This window comes from Denticeps clupeoides, chromosome 5 (genome assembly GCF_900700375.1).
Source record: "Denticeps clupeoides chromosome 5, fDenClu1.1, whole genome shotgun sequence".
Lineage (NCBI taxonomy): Eukaryota > Metazoa > Chordata > Actinopteri > Clupeiformes > Denticipitidae > Denticeps > Denticeps clupeoides.
The window spans coordinates 22,604,677-22,623,229 of record NC_041711.1 but is presented as its reverse complement, the minus strand read 5'-3'; the positions used below and the strand labels follow the sequence as shown (position 1 = coordinate 22,623,229).

At 43.0% G+C, this 18,553-nt stretch overlaps 4 protein-coding genes across 9 annotated transcripts; 2 read left to right on the top strand and 2 right to left on the bottom strand.

Moving 5' to 3' along the window:
* Positions 1 to 1,754: 1,754 nt before the first annotated feature.
* Positions 1,755 to 4,215, bottom strand: pdxp (pyridoxal (pyridoxine, vitamin B6) phosphatase). Its single transcript, XM_028981670.1, has 2 exons — positions 3,414 to 4,215; positions 1,755 to 2,800 (listed from the first exon to the last, which is right to left on the bottom strand). The coding sequence occupies exons 1-2, from the start codon at positions 4,012 to 4,014 to the stop codon at positions 2,475 to 2,477; spliced, it is 927 nt and encodes a 308-aa protein (XP_028837503.1). The 5' UTR covers positions 4,015 to 4,215; the 3' UTR covers positions 1,755 to 2,474.
* On the top strand, positions 3,412 to 7,750 carry setd9 (SET domain containing 9). 6 transcript variants are annotated; one of them, XM_028981676.1, is made up of 7 exons: positions 3,412 to 4,202; positions 4,772 to 4,924; positions 5,844 to 6,186; positions 6,430 to 6,553; positions 6,822 to 6,937; positions 7,178 to 7,283; positions 7,371 to 7,750. In XM_028981676.1, exons 2-7 carry the CDS (start codon positions 4,862 to 4,864, stop codon positions 7,456 to 7,458), a joined length of 840 nt encoding a protein of 279 aa, XP_028837509.1. In that variant the 5' UTR covers positions 3,412 to 4,202; positions 4,772 to 4,861; the 3' UTR covers positions 7,459 to 7,750. The 6 variants fall into 6 exon arrangements, with proteins under 6 accessions (XP_028837509.1, XP_028837506.1, XP_028837504.1 ...); XM_028981673.1 differs by having other exon boundaries at positions 3,415 to 4,202; positions 5,861 to 6,186; XM_028981671.1 differs by lacking the exon at positions 3,412 to 4,202 and adding an exon at positions 4,434 to 4,528 and having other exon boundaries at positions 5,861 to 6,186.
* Positions 7,751 to 8,056: 306 nt separating this feature from the next.
* mier3a (mesoderm induction early response 1, family member 3 a) lies at positions 8,057 to 15,742 on the bottom strand. Its single transcript, XM_028980272.1, has 13 exons — positions 15,707 to 15,742; positions 14,893 to 14,917; positions 14,652 to 14,797; positions 14,409 to 14,543; positions 14,112 to 14,232; positions 13,960 to 14,033; positions 13,668 to 13,737; positions 13,403 to 13,551; positions 13,161 to 13,239; positions 12,916 to 13,010; positions 12,699 to 12,826; positions 10,886 to 11,034; positions 8,057 to 10,694 (listed from the first exon to the last, which is right to left on the bottom strand). Exons 1-13 carry the CDS (start codon positions 15,713 to 15,715, stop codon positions 10,246 to 10,248), a joined length of 1,629 nt encoding a protein of 542 aa, XP_028836105.1. The 5' UTR covers positions 15,716 to 15,742; the 3' UTR covers positions 8,057 to 10,245.
* An 871-nt stretch (positions 15,743 to 16,613) lies between these two features.
* Positions 16,614 to 17,898, top strand: LOC114790936 (U6 snRNA-associated Sm-like protein LSm1). The gene is made up of 4 exons (XM_028981376.1): positions 16,614 to 16,753; positions 17,023 to 17,091; positions 17,217 to 17,332; positions 17,442 to 17,898. The coding sequence occupies exons 1-4, from the start codon at positions 16,708 to 16,710 to the stop codon at positions 17,610 to 17,612; spliced, it is 402 nt and encodes a 133-aa protein (XP_028837209.1). The 5' UTR covers positions 16,614 to 16,707; the 3' UTR covers positions 17,613 to 17,898.
* Positions 17,899 to 18,553: the final 655 nt, after the last annotated feature.

Below are 18,553 nucleotides of genomic sequence, written 5' to 3'. Positions count from 1 at the left end.
ACATATTTACTTCTTAGTTATTAATTAAAAGGGGAAAAAAGATTTTGCACAATGTAATAGAGTAAAAACCTTCCACAAATGGAATTATGTAAAGTAGAAATATAAGAAAAGCATTGAATTACATACATTATATACATACATTACATACATTACTCACTCACATACAAGAACATTTCATGTTGGCTACTCATCAAATAATACGTTTTTCTTAACAAATGATTGTTCTTTTCTTAAGTACACAAGATTTAAGACATTTGTATTTTGTTAGAAAATTCATTAAGTGTAGGAAGTTAAATAAATAATAGATATTGGACCATGACCTGAAGTGCATGTGGCTGTGTGGCTCAGTGTTTTTTTAGGTACGCGTTCATTTGCAGTGTAAAGAAAAAGGTAAAAACTCTTAATAAATATGAGTTGCACGCCGGGCGGTTTTTGCTTTAGGCAACATGGGCGTTAGCCCAGAGCGGCATCACTGGCATCGTGCATCCTGTTTCTTATTCCCTTTGAGGGAAGTTAGGACGCCCTCTTTTTTGCAAAGTCCCCCTGCTGCTTCGGGGGTCGGCAGGAGATTCTCTGACTGGCTGGAATGGCATCTAATAACCAGCTCACAAAGTGAAGCATCAGGCTGAAGAAGCTCGAAATGTCAGTTCCGCCTTAAATACTGCTCATCAGGCTGCAGTACCCGCATTGCGCCTGTAGGGCGAGTTCAGCTTGGCTGAAGTCTGTGACAACTATTTCCTGGCCCTCCAGCAGGTGGCGATGTGGACACACCCCTGTGATGACGTGTTCACGTGGAGATTTTACTCATTAAATAAATATGCATTTTTATCCTGGTTGTAATTTTCAAACAATTCAAATGTTTAATATTGGAATTATGTCTAAACACTTGCAAGAAGCTATATTATTTTTTTATGAATTGTTCAAGGTCAAGCATATGTTTAAACAATATTTATTTAATTCATACTGAACAAGCAATTCATTAGATGAAATTGTCTATAAAAAAAATAAAAAAAATCAATAAATATACAGTACAATGTCTAACTAGACAGTAATCAAAAAATATCTCTCCATGTTTTAAAAAAAAAAACAAAAAAAAAAAAACACACAGAGCACAATGTCCCAGTTCCCGTTGGTAAACCCCAAAAAGGCATTCAGAATACAAAGGTTTTATATTCAAACCCTAGACACTCGTAGCTAACATTCATGCAAAACTGGACATTCAATGGTTGCATGACGCCAGTGCCCTTAAACATTTCCAAGTTCCAAGCCCATTCAATATCTCTATATTACACACGAACACTGGATTTTTATAATTATGTTGACATAAATGCTCACAGCCTGCCAATGACAAAACCACAATGACAAATTCAGAGGTACTGAAAGTGAATGTTGTAAAAAAAAAAAAATAATAATTAAAAAGTTGAACTAGTTCACGGTGTTCTGTAAACTCGGTATATTTTACAGGAGGGCTGTGCTATTTCCTTAAAAACGCGCTTTCCTCCCACTCCCAGCACTCCATACACACACATGTTCCATCTCGAGCCCGTCTAATAAATTTGTGGTAGCCAGTACTACGGTAGCAAAAATTCAAGAGGATCTTCCACACAGAACTTGGCTCGTCCTGGAAACCACAATACGTCGAAATTCAGTGGTGAAAGAGAAATGCTCGCTTGGTTTTCGTGATTGTCGAAGTGCATATGGTCGCCGCGGTTCTATTTCCTGAAAGCTTCCTCCAGTGCAACGCTCAGCTTCACGTGGCAGATGGTATTCACGAGGAGCCTGATGACCTGATGAGCTCAAGCTTTTAAAGAATTATGCTTTTTTTTTTTTCTTTTTACTGAGACCATGTTGGACTTTTTAATACCAGCCTTACTATTAAACTACAGCAACGTCTATCGCATGCTCACCCGACCCTGGAACGAGGTCCCTTACCGTTTTACTCCTTCCCAACGTTTCCTTTCACCATGAGTTTCCGAATTTTTCCTTGTGTGCAGAAAGGGTCAAAGTGTGGGGGTGTCAACGCCCATTCGGACATAGGCATATGTAAAATAAGAAAGAACTGACCCTGATATGAGCTGCCTGCAACAATGTGCATATGACGGGATAAAATCTCAGGGTTTAATTTATTAGGGACTCCCACGCTATACGCTCCACCCGGGAGCTCTAAACAGAAGCCTTGCAGGGTTGGTTAAACTTTTCTCTTGCTTGCTATTTATCTACAAGTGGCACTGAGCAGCTTCGTGTTGTAAATGACGCCCCCACGGCGCGGTCATTTTATATTGGCACTGAAATGTACGTGGAAATGTTTCAAAATGTTCCCATTTACTGATGCACAGCCACCTTCACCGGATGTTCTCGGTTTCTGCACACCTGGAACCGTGGCAGACAGACACGTGATGGGGATTATATCTGCTAGGCGGCGCGCACACTTATGTTATTTTAATAGGAAGGTCTTCGCCTGTCGATTCCTAGTTTTACTCCTCAAGAGCCTGTAAGAAGTCTGCTATGGACTCCACCACGTAATCTGGCACGCAGTCCTTCTTCTCCGGGGATTCGCTCTGTTGGAGCTCGTGCGCATCCTCCAGCGTGGACACGCCGGTCAGGGTGAGCATCGTGGCGAGGCCGCAGTTGGCGCCGAAGAGAACGTCCGTCTCCAGGCGGTCTCCCACCATTAAGGAGCGTGCGGGGTCCAGGTCGAACTGGCTAGAAATGCACTCGAACATGAAACGGCTCGGCTTCCCGATGACGGTGGCCTTCCGGCTGCTGGCGGTCTCCAGGGCTGCAGTGAGGCTTCCGGACCCTGCAGACGGACAAACAGAAAGGAAGAACGTTCCCCAGGGTTCATGTCATTCTGCGGCCAACGGCATGCCGGCTCATGAATAGGGGCACCGCGCAATCCGGCACCGTTCCAACAAAAGGAACAGACTTGCATTTCAGCGCAAAAACATCCAGGCCCGGCACGTGCATGGACTCCTTCTGGATGGCGCTAGTCAGCTGGACCGAAAACCGGGCGTGTGGGGGCTTAAAAAGGTATTTACGCCCAGCGGGGGCCAAAATTTCAGGAAATTCCCTGACAGATAGACCTATAGGCCTCATTTCTTTCGTCAAGCCACGGTGAAGCGGAGTAGGGTGGTAGTAGCCTAGTGGGTAACACACTCGCCTGTGAACCAGAAGACCCAGGTTCAAACCCCACTTACTACCATTGTGTCCCTGAGCAAGACACTGCTTTTAACCATCACCCTTGGTGGGCAGCCATGACAGGCGCCCGGGGAGCAGTGTGTGGGGACGGTGCTTGGCTCAGTGGCACCTTGGCGGATCAGGCCGCTTCCGCCACCACTGCCCCCACCTATAACACCTGGGTCCAATGTCTGTGTGAAATGGCGCTCGGGAAGTGACGTGTCTGCTGAACTCACCAGGCGTGATCCTGCCCCCGCGCAGCGGGTGCCAGGGGTCCGGGTCGGTCGCCAGAAACAGGCACTCGGCGTCCCTCAGGTAGCCGCAGGCCGTCGCCAGTTTCATGAAGGTGAACCGCTCGTCGTATCCCACCAACACGGCTTTGACGTCGGGATCCAGGGGCAAGTTGTACACGCTGACGTCCGGCCCCTCGTCGCCCTGCTCCGCCACGGGCACGCCGGCGTCCTGGAGCTCCTTCAGGACCCCCGGGCAGCCGATGACGAACACCTTGCCCTGCACCTTGGCCACGTCGCGCAGGTAGGCCGCGGAGCAGTAGGCCGAGCTGAAGATCTCCTCCTCCGCGACGTCGGTGAAGCCCAGCCGCGAGAACTTCTGCACGTAGTTCTCCCGCGGCCTGGTGCAGTTGTTGGTGACGAAGAAGACGCGCTTGCCGCGCCGCTTCAGCAGCCTCACCACCTCCGGCGCGCCGGCGACGGCCGCCTCCCCGTTCCAGATGACGCCGTCGCAGTCGAACAGCACGTTGTGCGCGGCGTCGAGCACGTCCCTGATCTGCGCGCCCCGGATCATGCGGCACCCCCTGCCTCCCGCCGCGCCGGCCATTCTGGTGGATGCGTCGCGCAGCAGGCTGGCGTGCGGCCCTATGGTCGCGGGCGTTCCGGATCACCTCCGCCGAGCGGCGCGGGCAACGTGGCGCGTCTGTGCGCGGTCCTCCTCAACAGCAACAATGGGGCCGCGCACGGTGTGCAGCGCTGTCATTAATGAACGACGCGGACCTGCCATCTCCTGCGGTACGTCCACAGGTCAGGGAGCAGCAACGCGTCCGATTGGCTGTGGAAACCTCGACCCGCCTTTTTTGATAAACCCTCCAATCGGAAAGCGGCAGCTCCTGTCATGCCGACAGAGGAGAGATCCCTATCGCGTTTAGTCCCGCCTACCCCAAACACTGTCCAATCACAAGGTGTCCATCAACCAGCTCGCTCTATCTGAATGGTGTTTCTTTTTTAAGCCCGCCTTCTCCTGGCCAACAGCCATTTAGAATGCGGCAGTCACGCATCATCGTCCTGACGTAAAACTTCGCCAGTTCTCCGAATGCTGGTCAAATGTTAGACTTGTGGTAAGAACGTTCGCTTTAACGCAACTGTTGTATTCAACTAGTTGAATACACCATGCTACGGTTCCGATTTAAGTACGCGAACATGTCATTTTAGCAGTCGCCCAGGCTGCGGCCGCTTCAGAGCACCGCGCACGAACGAAGTGAGCTGATTAGACGACAGGTTTCAGATTCGGAGCTCTGAATAGATTTTGTGTTGTCTCAAACATGCAGATAATCATGCTTTTTTCTTTTCTTTTCTGGCAGCAACTGAGACATCTTCCCAATTAAACATGTCCGGGCTGCTGCACGTTGCCACACAATGTTCAGGATTCTGCTGAAGACTGTGAAGAGCAAATGGAAGTCTTACAGGCACAGGTTCACACCTTGGGTGGCTTTAAATCTTCAGCGAAACGAGAGGTAGTTATAATTCTCCGGGATACTGAACGAATGGCCTTGATGTCACGATGTCATGTGTCTAATTCATTTGATAAAAAGGCCGGACACATTTTTTTCAGTATTTTACAGTTCATAGTTCGTATTGAACATTCAGAATATTTTATTCATGTGCATTCTGAGTGCCTTATTTCGTAAAAACCTTTCCCATTTCAATTAAAGTTTGTGTTATTACACCCTTTTAGAACACTTTTAGCAAATAAACTTTCAGTAAAGCAAAACGTCTACCACATGTCGAAAGAAGTAGTCCTGAAAAAAGGGACAATGGCACATACAGCAGGCTAAACCAACAAAATACGTTCATGCGATCTGTTTAGAATTCTAGAGTTTAAAAGTTAAAGAAGGGTTAAAAAAAATCTCACTCCAAGCAAACTTCAAAGCTTGATATCCTGCAGTAAATTGAATAAGCTATCATGGAAATTACAGCAAACAAGCAAGAGCACGCACCGTGGACATCGCGCACTTGACAGAAGCAGGCACATGATGGGATGAGAGAGTGATGTGTGGATCACTGCATGTGTCCTTAGCAAATTAGACCAATCAGATGTCGGTGCAGGTGGGCTTTTATTTAACTTCCAGAGAATCAACACTATAATAGCTATGATATAAAAACTGCAGGTTTTGGGAGGTTTTCCACGCAGTGTGGTTCACTGTACTGCTGTGGTTCAAAGCTAGCAAAGAGTGAAATGGCTGAAAATCGAGCCGAGGAGGGCAGCTATAATCATGGCTTTATATTTTAATAAACTGTTTATTCTCTCAGGTGTCTTTGGTTTCAGTCTGGCAATATCAGAAAAAATGTGCTAAAAATTGATTGGAAAAATAGAATCTCTCAAAATGGGATGAGCCCAATGATTCCTGATATCTCCTATTTAACTCCTGGCAGTCTCTTTTGCCCTTCAGGACACTGCGCCAGGTGAAAGGGCACTCTGAGGACAAGACAGTTGTGGATGAAGAGGTGTCGGCGACTCTGGTGAGCCTGTTCACTGCCCTGCTGAAAAATGACCTCAGGAAGCAGAGGGAGATCCTGTCTTTCCTCACAGCACCCCGCCAGGCTGTTTACCTGCAGACTGGAGCAGATGCCGGAGGAACCAGCCCATCTGACACAATGCTTGCAACACTGGGGTTCAGCATCGGGCGAAGGCCAAGTTCGCTTCCTCTTGCTGGGACGGGTGTCTTTGTAACTAAAGGTTTAGTGCAGAAAGGAACAGTGGTAGCAATGTATCCAGGTATTGCAATCACACACACTCACACACCCTTCAATTCCTAAAGTAAAATAGAGCTGAAACAAAGAAATACTGATATAGCATATTGCTTCACACATGCATTTATATGTATTCTAAAAATTCTAAAGGTATGCTGAATATGAATATGTTTACAAACACAAGCTTTGTCCAAACTATCAGGTACCATCATAATTTAAAAATGTGATTTGCCGTTTAGTCATATAGAAATATTCTTCTCCCCCCCAGGAACTGTCTATCAGTTACATGAACCAATTCTCCTCCCATCGATTGGCAATCCATTTGTATTTAGGTGCATAGATGGTGTACTTATTGATGGCAATGACAAAAATATCTCTAGGATTATATACAGGTGAGTCATAAAGGTATATGTGTATGTCACTGTGTGATATACACATATGTTTATGATTTTTGTTAACAAACTATGAATGCCTTCATAATTCTTCATTGTGTTGATCTTAATTTTACTACACATATGAAGCCATTATTCCGAGTTTGGGCTGGAACCACACATAGGGACATGTTTTAAACCTAAGATGTTAAATGAATGAAACGTGTAAGAGGCCAGATGGGTGAACATTCTAAAGGCACTGAAATTAATTTAATGAAAACTCCTCAAGGTCATGCAGTGGCAGGGACAGGCTGGGCCCTTTTGCTCTGAGTGATGTCACATGGCTAACCGCCAGTCCGCAGAATCCTCTGGCTGTTGGACAGTATGTCAACAATTCTTCCAATGGCAAGTGACCTCCTACAATGTGGCTACAGAATAATGCCTAATGTTACTAAATAAAACTGCATACTCCGTTAGAACAGTATAATATGATACAATAGTAAAGGAAATTAATTAACAATAGTTATTATTTTTTATATTTAAGAATAGTTTTTGTAAAATGTTTAGGCATAATGGACTGTGTTGGAATACAAGCATATTTGTGTTTTACTATAACGTTTAATGTACATCTAACTTTTTAATTAGAGATGCCAGCAAATGTCTGTTATCAAGAATATGATGTTCCTGAAGGATTTCCTTTAGAACTTCACCAGTACCTCCCAAATGTGAATTACAGACAGGAATCTGGGAGGTATAAACAAAGCCATTAAGATTTGGAAAGAAAATATTAGTTTTATTTGCTGCTACACATTGTCTGATTTTCTTGCTTGTTTTTCAGACCTCTGAGGTGTGTGGTCCTTGTTTCACTCAAAGAAATTCAAAGAGGAGAGGAACTTTTCTCAAACTACTACACTATTGTACGTTAGGTCTCCTTAGGTACATTATTTTTACATTAGGTACATTTTGGAAAATGTCTGACTGTCCTGATTAGATTAGAGCCTAAAATGATTTGATTATCTAAAAATTCATTAAGATGGATCTTTGGCTCTTTAAACAAAATAATTCTAGAGTTATGGTAATAGACAGCATTCATTTGATATTCAGCTTTATTCTTGAAGCTGTACACCAGTTATTAAGATACAACACAAAATACAAAATGGGGAAAAAAAGAAGTCTATGTACAGTATGAACAATAAAAACTTTTTAATATTTATGGTATTACTTGCACTTTGATTGTCTATTTAACACTATATTTTCTCCAAGTTAATTTCAGTTACTAGTTTTACATTATTGAAGTAAGAGACTTACTTTAACAAAAAAAAAAGATCACATATTTCCTGATTCCAGAGATAATTAAAATGCACATTTGTTCTAGCAAGTAAATAATCATTTACTACTATTACAGTTTATTATCTTTTATTCCTATTACTTTTTGTACAAATGTCGGATATATAGGAATTACTGCACCAACACATCTCCCAGGGAAAGTGATCCTCAGAAACGAGAGCTTGAACAACCTATGGGTCCAATTCAGCACATTTATTGTATTCACCAAAATAAAATGGCATCAATATACATCCTTCAAGTACGTACATTTGGGGGGAAAAAATATATCAGTGTGGATAAACTGAGCCCCCTCCAAACAGGGAAACTTTTCTTTAGTCAACACAAGCCACCTCAACCTGTCAAATCAAAGCACCTTCAAGCAGAACACACTGAGGTCAAATGGGGAAAAGAAAGAAAAGACGGGGAGGAAAAAAAAAAAAAAAAAATTCACGGCCATCCCGTAGGCCACTGGGCACTGTGAACTACACCCATCCTTGCTGTGCCCCCTCCAACTTAACCACCTGGTATAATACTGTACATTCAAAACCTCTCCAGCAGTCCCTATCAGAATTCTCACTGTGGACTAACCCTCACATACTTTAACACGTCCTTATACTGACCAACAAATACGCTGCCACCCCATGCCTGGGTTAACAAGGGCACTGAGCTGCTCTCTGGCCAACAATGCACCCTGACCCCTCCCTTCCAAGTTTAATGAATAAATAAATAAATAACATTCTCCATTAGCACTCTGAAAGAAAGAAAGAAAGAAAGAAAGAAAAAAAGACTAGAAATTAAAGGCATATGCTTGCTTGTGACTGATACAAAACAGGGTGGGGGTCTTGAAACAAACATCACAAGTGGCTATGTGAGGTTCTCTCTTTTTTTTTTCTATGTACATATTTACATATTATTGCCATAGAACTGGGATACGTTTAGACTACCAAATCTACTGAGGTCAAACAAATCCAAGTATTTTGCAGATAAAAAGTCAGATTTAAGGGGAGGGGGGTAATATATTTCTATGTGCATCCGCTCACTCACACACACTCTTCAAATTATAACGTCTGCAACAATTAAGGGCGATGGGGGCTATTTTACATTTCCACAAAACATATTTGGGTCATCCTCACATTCTGAAAAGCACAAATGTAATGTTCCAATTTTTTTTCTTTCAATTCTATATGCATAGATTAAAATAAGTAAACACTGGCATACACTGCTCAGTCAGTTCTAATGCAGAGCTGTCCAGTCACGTCCCACCCCAAGCCGCCCAGTCAGGGCCAACGGGCAATCATTTTACAGATGAGCAGGGAAGATCATTTCATGGCTACATCAGCCACACATCTGATGGGAACTCATGCAAATGATATTTCGCTTAACTGAAATATATACATCCACACCTTTCATTTGTCCTAGGGGGCTTTTCATCTCAAATACAAAACAGATAGAAAAAAAAAAAATTATATGTGCCCGCTGATTTAATAATTTTGTTCTTTTTGCTTCAAAATAACAATTTCAAAAAGTACAAGACAAAAGTTTACATTGTGAGGACCATTATAATAAATACCCCCCCTCCCCAAGTCCATCCACAGCTAAGCTCTAATGAGAACATTAAATCAGATGGATTAAAAAATAATAGCATAATAAGTGACTGGAGTTTGTGGACAATCTCCTTGTTGAATTTACACACTTTGCCCAATTTCATACATGGTCTGGCAGTACATTTCTCAAGAATTGCAGACAGAAGTCCTGGTCAGGAAAGTACAGAACAGAACCCTAAGCATGAAGTACTCATTTTTAAGAGTACACAGAGAGGCTCATTTTACAACTGTCTTTGCACCAATACGAGAGGAGGCTCTCAACAGAATGCTCAGTCCTGAACCGTAATATAAAATGCTACATGTGCAGGGCCAGGTCTGTGGTACCTGTAAACAGTTAATAGTACCAGTGGGCTCATGGGAAGATATTCTGACCAGACCGACGATGCTCCGAAACCTTGTCATTGGTTTGCAGGTGCAGTAGAAGCTCCTACAGCGACTGCAGCAAAAGATGTACAAAGAACAAAAATGGAGAGTTTGGTCTCCCAACCCTAGGTCAGTTTCCACAGTATACGGACGTATGACACTTTCAAAATTCATCAATGAAAAATAAATGGCTATAATAACTCTTGAGAAATCAAGATAACCTTTTTTTAAAGTTCTATACAATAAAGACATCACTGATGTCATAGTAAAAAAGAACTATGTACATATATACACATATATATTAGAAATAAAAAAAACAAAAAAAAAAAAAACAAATGTAATTCCAGTGAATGCTTATATGTACACTTTTGATGGTGGAAGGGTCCCCATAAAACCCAGAAGTTGCCAGTTTGCAGGAAGTCACTCAGACTGAAGTGCAGTGTGTTGGTGTAGTGAGTGTGTTCCCATGTAGCTGCCACCCTCACTGGCAGACAAGCTGCTGAAGTCAGTGACTGAAACGGCCATCTTAGCACTGGTGATGTGGTGCCCACGGCCCTCGAAGTCTACGCCCATTGGCCGGCTGCTGACTGGCACTTCGCTCATGAAGGGCTCGGCCACACCCATCTTCAGCCTTTTGGAGGGGGGCCTCTCGCAGTCCTCATTGCACATGTTGATCTGGCCCAAGTCGGAGTGGTAGAAACCGGTGTCCAACAGGTTCAGGCATTCACTGTCTCCGCTACCGGAGAAACCAAGGGACTCCTCGTGGCCCATCGAGGGCCGATGGAGCCCATCCAGTGATGGAAAACTGTAGGAGTCCAGGCAGCTTGCATCACCTGGATTGCACACTGATGCCACACTGCTTGTGAGGGCTAGAAAAGAGAAGTATATAATAAACTCCAAGAACATACACCTTTTCAAGAAAGACAAAAATTAAAAAAGGAAACCAGACTGCATTTATATCTCCAAATGCACGTTCAAAAAAAAAAGAAAAAAAAAAAGAAACTGGTGCTTAGATGTGCCGTGTAATGTTATCATGATAAGATGTTTAACATGTGCTCACCTGAGAGGTCACTGGCTGTGATAGAGTTGAGGATGTTAATCTGTTGGTTGGATGGGGGCTCCATCCTTCCACTGCTGCTGGAACAGACCGATGCGGACCCATCCACCACAAGACCTTCTGCTTCATCTACCAAGCGGTCCATCAGATCCCTGTAGATAACCGCACAATTTAGACATGCACACTTACGTCCTCTTCACTCATCTGTTCTCATATAAAAAATTAAATAAATAAATAAATAATTTGAGCGCGGAGCAGAGTGAACACACTCTGTCTCTCTCGCGTAAAGATGCTAGCAGAGTTTGGCGCCTCATAGACAGTGCGGAGCAAAAAAAAAACAAAAAAAAAAAAAGTGCGGAGGTAGAGGACAGATTCATGGCGGAGGCAGAGAAATCTACGCGAAAATATGCAAAAGCGACATGGCACGGCACGGGAGCACCACAGCAATGACCCTGCACCTGAAACGCAAACATGTTGGAGTGTTTGAGGAGGAAGAAGGGAGTTCAGCAGCAGGGTAAGTCACTACAGAATCCTACTTTTGTTCCGTTTTGAAGTGAGGAACGTAATGTCCCAGGTGCTGGTGTTTAACTCGCCGTGGAGGAGAACTAGACGGGGACTTACAGCGCCACCTACAGGTGTGGAGGGGGGATGAAACAGGATGGACTGTTCTCTGCGTCTCCGCGTGGATGACTCGCCTAATGTGTCCCTGAGCAAGACATTTAACCCTAAGTTGCTCCAGGTGGACTGTCCCTGTAACTACTGATTGTCGCCCTGGATAAGGGTGTCTGATAAATGCTGTAAATGTAAATGTTTACCCGTCATCCAGCTTGACAGGCATGACAAGTTAGCGTTAATAACAGTAGTAAAGCAGGGTGCTATAGTTACTTTGCATTAAAAGACTAAAGACATGTTTTTATTCACTAGCCTTTTTTGGACCATTAATTTTTAAATCTGTTGTCATGTATAGCTACATTGCAAAGAAAGCTTTTCTTACCTAGTAATTTTGTCTCGTTTCCAGTCCAAATATCTAAAAAATCTTAAATCAAGATTACTAGACAAGAAAATTGGCATGAGAAACTTCTGTTTGAGATTATATCTCATTATATTTCTTACCCCATTGGCAGATAATTTTGCTTGTTTTAAACAATCAATTAATTTTGAGATGTTTTTCAGAAAACAAGAAATTTCTTATGCTATTTCATGTGTCTAGTAAATGTATCTTGATTTAAGATTTGTCCTGATTTGGACTGAAATCAGGACAAAACTACTAAGTTAGAAAAGCATTTTTTGCAGTGTGTGTGTGTGTGTGTGTGTGTGTGTCAGTGTGAGAGTTTGTGAGTGTGTGCATCTGCAGTGTAGTGTAATTTTCTGATTTGTATTGTTTTTTATAAATTATTTATCGTTGTGGCAGCTCAGGTGGCACTTTATTTAAAAAAAAAAAAAAAAAAAAAAAAAAAAGTCTATATTTGACAGATGTAAAGCATACATGTGTATGTTTTTTTGTGTTAGTCCATTTTTATTTCATTTTATTATTATTATAAAAGCTCAAGGAGCAACATGTTTGTGCACTTTCTAAAGATTTTGGTTCTGTTTTTGAATAAAGGGTTGGAAATGAATGCTTTTGTTTTGTTTTGTTTTTTATCCGATTCTACGATTAATCGATTATTAAAATAATCGTTAGTTGCAGCCCTACAGAAGACACATTTCGTTGTGTGCTTCACAATGACAATCACTTCACTTGAAATCGCTTATTATACACAAGATTAACAGCATAGAAACATAGCATTTGAATGTAGTGGATGAGGGAGTCACTTACGTTACACCAGGGTAACTGCTGTATTTCTTTTTCCCAAAACGGTTCTGCTGAACAAAGTAGTCAAACCTCTCTGACTTCTTCCACATGTAATAAAATGCAACACACTCTGCCACGGTCCGGGTATTAACCTTGAAAAGAACCAAGAGTTTAATCACAAACCCACTATGTGCACTGTTAAAATCAGCTACACCAACAAGACAGAGCTTGGGTTTCTTACCTTGTGCTTCTGTATGAGATGAAAATTCTTCTCGTAGATGAGAAGTGCATGTTCAAAGTTCCTGCATTCTTCCTCTGACCATGGTAACATTTCATCTGTAATATAAATGGGAACATTTTTAACAATTGGGCTTTTTTGTAAATATATATATATATATATATTGGACAGTACTGCAAGTGTAAGAACCACACTGTTTTATCCAGTAAGTATGTACTACATTCATACGTCAAACAGTCCAGACCAACCTTTAGATTTCCCATTCTTCCGGTAACGCTCAAGGGCATTACTGGTATTGAAATTGCTCTTTAAAAGCTCATACAGGGCCTAGAAAATAAAACAAACAGGTTTAGGCGCCACGTCAACCACCATATTGACATGTAATAATAAATGGTGCCCCAGCAGATGGGGAATTCATTAGAATATAGTACCAACACAACAGCAAACATTGTAAGGGCATGTAATCATATCTGCTCTGTTAGATACTTACTTGTTCATTGTCACGCACTAGGGTGCCCTCCAAACCTCCATCCAACTTGCCACCAGCACTTGTCGCGGTTGCGTTGTGCAAGAAGTCTTTCACCTTTGCTTCTGGAAGCCCATCAGGTTGCCACAGCAACTGGTCCTCACCTTCATACACTGATTAAATGCAATGAATTCAGGAAAGTGAACAATCTATAGATAATACCTGCGTAAACAGTGTTTCAGTCCAACAGGACTGTTACCCTACCAGTGGCTCACAATATATAACTTACCCCTTTCATCACTGTAGTTACTGGAAAGCGGGGGGATTTCAGCCTGATAGTCTAACCCAACCATGATTTCCTGAGGACAACAAATTGAAAGGATCATTTACATTTACAGTATTTACCAGACGCCCTTAAGCACAGTCAGTAGGGACAGTCCCCCTGGAGACCCTCAGGGTTTAAATTTCTTGCTCAGAGACACGATAGTAGTAAGTGAGGTGTAAATTAAGATTAAATTCTAAACTCAAAATGTTCAAATGCTCAAAAGTGTGAGTGAACCAGGATGCTACAAAATTCTAACCTTTCTAGAGTCCTCTGGGCACGGACCATCCTCTTCTCCTTCTGACTCCTTATCCCCATCATAAATAGTGTTGGCTGGAAGGACACAGAAGAAGTCAGTTAAACTGGTGTAAAATACAGCCATGTACATACACAAACTCCACACACACTTACATCGTAGAGTTCTGGGGAAAAAGTCGGTGGTTTCATGGGACGTCACAGAAGGAGTGAGGTCATCAGCAGAAGACTGGGTTTCTTCATCATCACCAGACAGCAAATCTTTAGCAATTTCTTCCTGTTGAGCACAAATGTAGAAACACTGTTTGGACTGAAGATTCACAAATCTCAAGCACAAAACTACAACAAGTAACAAGTAATTTATAAAAAGTTCAGATGGGAAAATCAACATTAGCATTTGCAAAATTCAAGCCATTTTGAAACCAAATTATTTTAATAAACTTCATAGCTTACTTTATCTAACGTCATGTCAGGCAATTCATCAGTCAACTCAACGGAGGAGCTGTCACCACTCGATCCGCCCACTGTGCTGACAGACGCTTCATAGCGATAGATGGCCAGAAGCTCCTCTAATGGCATGTTTCCCTCCTGCAGAAATGCAAATTTTTTTTTAATCCACAGAAAATAAGGTCATTTAAATGGGAAACTGTGTATAAGAAACTACAGAACTGTATTTTTAAAAATATATAAAAATACCTTTTCCAAATCAGCTATTTCAGCACTGACGTTGGGCTCCCCCTCCCTCATCTCTTCTTCATCTAAGGTCCGCTCATCATCATAATCATGAACCAACATCTCTGCTGTCGGATCAAAGTCGTGATCTTCCGACGATAAAGAGTCAACTGGAGAAGGGAAATAAAAACTCTTTAGAACAAAAACAGTCATAAGCACCATCATGAAACGCAAAAAGAGCCCATAAAATGAAACGCTCACTCACCAGGACTCGCACTTCCAAGGGAAGCCTTCAAAAGGGAAAAAAGGAAAGAACACAACGCTGATTTAATAGAACACACATTATAAATGCCAGATTACATATAATTACAGGTCACAGAGTTGCAGGAAAGTGGCATTTCACAAAAAAAAGTGTTCAACCAGATTGTCACTGATAAAAGAGGCCAGTCTTTTCCCCGGTAAATACGCTGGCTGGCCGGCCGGTGTTACCTGCAGCGGGGTAAAGGTAATAAGTGGCCACCGTGGTGTATTAGGACGCCAGCGGTCTAACAGCATCAGCCTGCATCTCCCGGCTCTCACGACAGAACCGGGACGCACCTCCGGACCGTTACTGTGCTCATAAAAAAAAAAAAAAAAAAAAAAAAAAGAGAGAAAAAAAACATCTGAAATATATCGCGGGCTTTACGCGCATAAAACGCGCCTCCCGCAGACGCGTTTAAATAAAAAAACACGATTTCCACAGGAGGACGAGCGCTGGCAGCCATGCGCGGTTTCAAAGACGTAGGATGGTTTCGATAATCGAGCGGAGGGGGGGACACGGCGGACGCGACATCGGTTCGGTTCGGCAGCCGCCGAGTTAAACGCGAACGCCGGGCCTGGCCCCCACAGCGACGGGGCTCGGTGCGAAAGCAAAGCCATTTTTCCATCGCGGCCGCCGTCTAATCCCGCATCTACGGCGTGCCTCGGCCTCTCGGCGCCTTATCGATCGAAAATCGCCGCAATATTGCACATTGGCGGACTCCTACACCGTTAAAAAGGCGTATAAATTATGATGCTTCTTCCCCCATTTTCTTACTCACCTCCGCCATATTGGTACCTTTAGGCTAATAAACTCGCCTCGGCCACAGACCCGGATGGCTTCGGACAGCCAATCGCGTGGCTGTATTTCTGGTCCTCGACAGCCATTGGCTGTTGACCCAGAAACCCATCGCGGTTAAATCGAATTTGCGAGACCCCCAAGTCATACTGCCATTATTATTTTTTATCATTATTATTGAGGCAGGTTATTATAACAACTTAATGCAAACGTCAACATAATCAGTAAATGGAATATGACTGTCAATTGCTTTTTAATCTCTTCCAGTGTGTTGTCGCTTTACTTACCGATCTCCCAATTCCCCATCATACACCCAACACGCTGGATGGGATTTAATTTAACATACAGATACATTTGAGTGGCTACGTTTGAAAAACGCCTATCTTTAAGTGCTGCTGTTCCGGCCTAATAAATGATTCTGAGGTCTACTCACACACCGACCAATACATTCCGGTGAAAAATGGGTTTAAACGTACTTTTAAACAAATCCCCTTCCTCTAACTTCATCTAACCAACCTCTCAGAAGTTATCATTTATAGAAACTCCTTCAATTGTGGAATACTCTGTGCAGGATTTGTTCAGCAGAGCATTTGCTGCTGTTGATGCTGCCTGTGACGCCTGCCTTGACGCGTCCACGGAGTCGAACGTGGAAATAAGCCGCGGTGGGCGACGCTGGTCTCGAGAAGCGTGTCTGGTTGAAGCGCAGCGAACTTGTGATTTTAAACGGCCAATTAATTCTTGATCATCTGGGCGGACGCAGTGAAACCGCGTAGCCAATGGCGTGCGGGTACGCGGAGTGACAGTTCTGTCGTCCAGTAAAAATGCAAGCCGCCGTTGGCGACACGCCTCCTGTCGTCACGCATACAGGAAGCGGCAGACGAGCGCCGACCTCGACACGGTGCGTTTGACGTGTTGGTGGAAGCTGAGTGCGTTAAGCGAGGCCGCATCGTTTTTAGGCAAAGTTTGGTAAAGGCGAAGAACACAATGAATTACATGCCGGGAACCGCGAGTCTCATCGAGGACGTTGATAGTAAGTGGTTTGTCCAGTCAGTCAAACCACGCCAGCAGCTGGATTACCCCCACAAATAAGACACGACACGTCTGTTCCATTATACAGAAAAGTGAAGGTTGTAGTAAATAAACGTGTCCAGTGCGAATGCATACACACACACACACACACACACACACACACACACACCTCCTAAAGGCCTGAATGCAACAGAATGGAGAAGGCCAGCATTTGTGCATATAGAGTACACATCCATAATCAATTGAACGACTGTTTGTATTATTAACCAGAGAAGCATCTTGTCCTCCTCCGAGACGGAAGAACTCTGATTGGTTTTCTGCGAAGTATTGACCAGTTTGGTACGTTTGTTGTTATTCCATCTTTTTTTTTTTTTTTTTTTTTTTTTTTTTTACATTTGGGTTTTGTATAACGGACACTGCTGTGTTGGTGAGAATGAATGTAATCACTTTGTTTTATGTTTTAGCTAATCTTGTTTTACACCAGACTGTGGAACGCATTCACGTTGGAAAGAAGTATGGAGACATACCCAGAGGAATCTTCATTGTCCGAGGAGAAAATGTCGTACTGCTGGGAGAAATTGTAAGCAATCAGTTGGTTAAGATGTAAGATTTCTTAAGTGCACCTTGCATTGAGTTGTAAATATGCTGTGTAAAATACACTGATACAAGCTTTTAATTGTGCTTGGCAGGATCTCGACAGGGAGTGCGACACTGTTTTACAGCAAGTGTCCATTGAGGAAATTCTGGAAGAACAGCGTTTGCAGCAACAAGCGAGACAAGAGGCTGAGATGATCAAGCTGAGGGTGCTGAGGGAGCGTGGGCTCACCATTCCCAGGGCTGATGTTCTGGATGAATACTGAGCTGTCATTGTATTTGTGCAGCTATAAGTCATTCATTTATTTTCGGAAGGTGCTGAAATTCAGATGAAAAGAGGTGATGGAACGCCTTGGTCCTTGGTTGTAGATTATACGGTGCATGAGTAAATACTACACATTGAATGTATATCATGTAGATTAATTTGAGTATTCAGAAAGTGTAGCTTTTTTTGGTAAATTTGCAAACATTAAAGGCTCAGAAAATGCAATTTTGTCTGATTTAATATGATTGATGCAGATTGTGAATGCACATTTATTGGAGAACATGCACCAAACTAAAATACTGCTCTGTGCGCACCGACTCAGAAACAATAGGTGGCGCTAAAGCCAAATTTATTTCATTTCAGACCATTGTGTGCCAACTGTACCTGGCTGGCTGGCAGAAAAGTTGGTCCGTGCCTTTATTACATCAAGGTTACAGTACTATGGGTGATGGTCAAAAGCAGAGGGAAAAAGCCTTTTGTTGTGTCCACCGTGTGCTTTGCTGTGTATCACAATGACAGTCACTTCACTTTGACCACATCACCCCGATCTTACAATCACTGCACTGGCAACCCATCAAATTTTGGACTGACTACAAAATCCTACCAGTTGCCACCGTCTGCTGCTGCTTCTTTTTGTTCTCTCGGAGGTACTGCATCAAGCATGCAGACCACCTGCAGAGTCCAATGATGAGGCCACCAGTGGGATCCTGGTCCCTGGCAATGAACTGCTAACGAGACGACTTGGCATGAAACAAACCAGAGGGTCACCACAGCCGCCACCAACATAATGACTAAACCTTCAGGGATCTTCAAATTAACCAGTAGAATTATAACGTAATGTACACCATGACACTGGACTAACACCTACTCTGCACTGTCCAGTACTTCCAAACGTGGACAGATACTCTATACTACACTTTGGACTTTTTCTTTTCTTGGACA

What these genes read in the sequence shown, in the direction of transcription:
- LOC114790936 (XM_028981376.1), top strand. Translation starts at nt 16,708, where the DNA reads ATGAATTACATGCCGGGAACCGCGAGTCTCATCGAGGACGTTGATA. An exon ending in TCTCATCGAGGACGTTGATA is followed by an intron (nt 16,754 to 17,022) that starts GTAAGTGGTTTG and finishes ATTATTAACCAG; the next exon opens with AGAAGCATCTTGTCCTCCTC. An exon ending in GCGAAGTATTGACCAGTTTG is followed by an intron (nt 17,092 to 17,216) that starts GTACGTTTGTTG and finishes TTTATGTTTTAG; the next exon opens with CTAATCTTGTTTTACACCAG.
- mier3a (XM_028980272.1), bottom strand. An exon ending in AAATAGCTGATTTGGAAAAG is followed by an intron (nt 14,544 to 14,651) that starts GTATTTTTATAT and finishes GCATTTCTGCAG; the next exon opens with GAGGGAAACATGCCATTAGA. An exon ending in CACAGCCAGTGACCTCTCAG is followed by an intron (nt 10,695 to 10,885) that starts GTGAGCACATGT and finishes TCTCTTTTCTAG; the next exon opens with CCCTCACAAGCAGTGTGGCA.
- setd9 (XM_028981673.1), top strand. Translation starts at nt 4,827, where the DNA reads ATGTTCAGGATTCTGCTGAAGACTGTGAAGAGCAAATGGAAGTCTTAC. An exon ending in TGTCAACAATTCTTCCAATG is followed by an intron (nt 6,938 to 7,177) that starts GCAAGTGACCTC and finishes CTTTTTAATTAG; the next exon opens with AGATGCCAGCAAATGTCTGT. An exon ending in TACAGACAGGAATCTGGGAG is followed by an intron (nt 7,284 to 7,370) that starts GTATAAACAAAG and finishes CTTGTTTTTCAG; the next exon opens with ACCTCTGAGGTGTGTGGTCC.
- pdxp (XM_028981670.1), bottom strand. Translation starts at nt 4,014, where the DNA reads ATGGCCGGCGCGGCGGGAGGCAGGGGGTGCCGCATGATCCGGGGCGCG. An exon ending in CGGGGGCAGGATCACGCCTG is followed by an intron (nt 2,801 to 3,413) that starts GTGAGTTCAGCA and finishes GTCCGTCTGCAG; the next exon opens with GGTCCGGAAGCCTCACTGCA.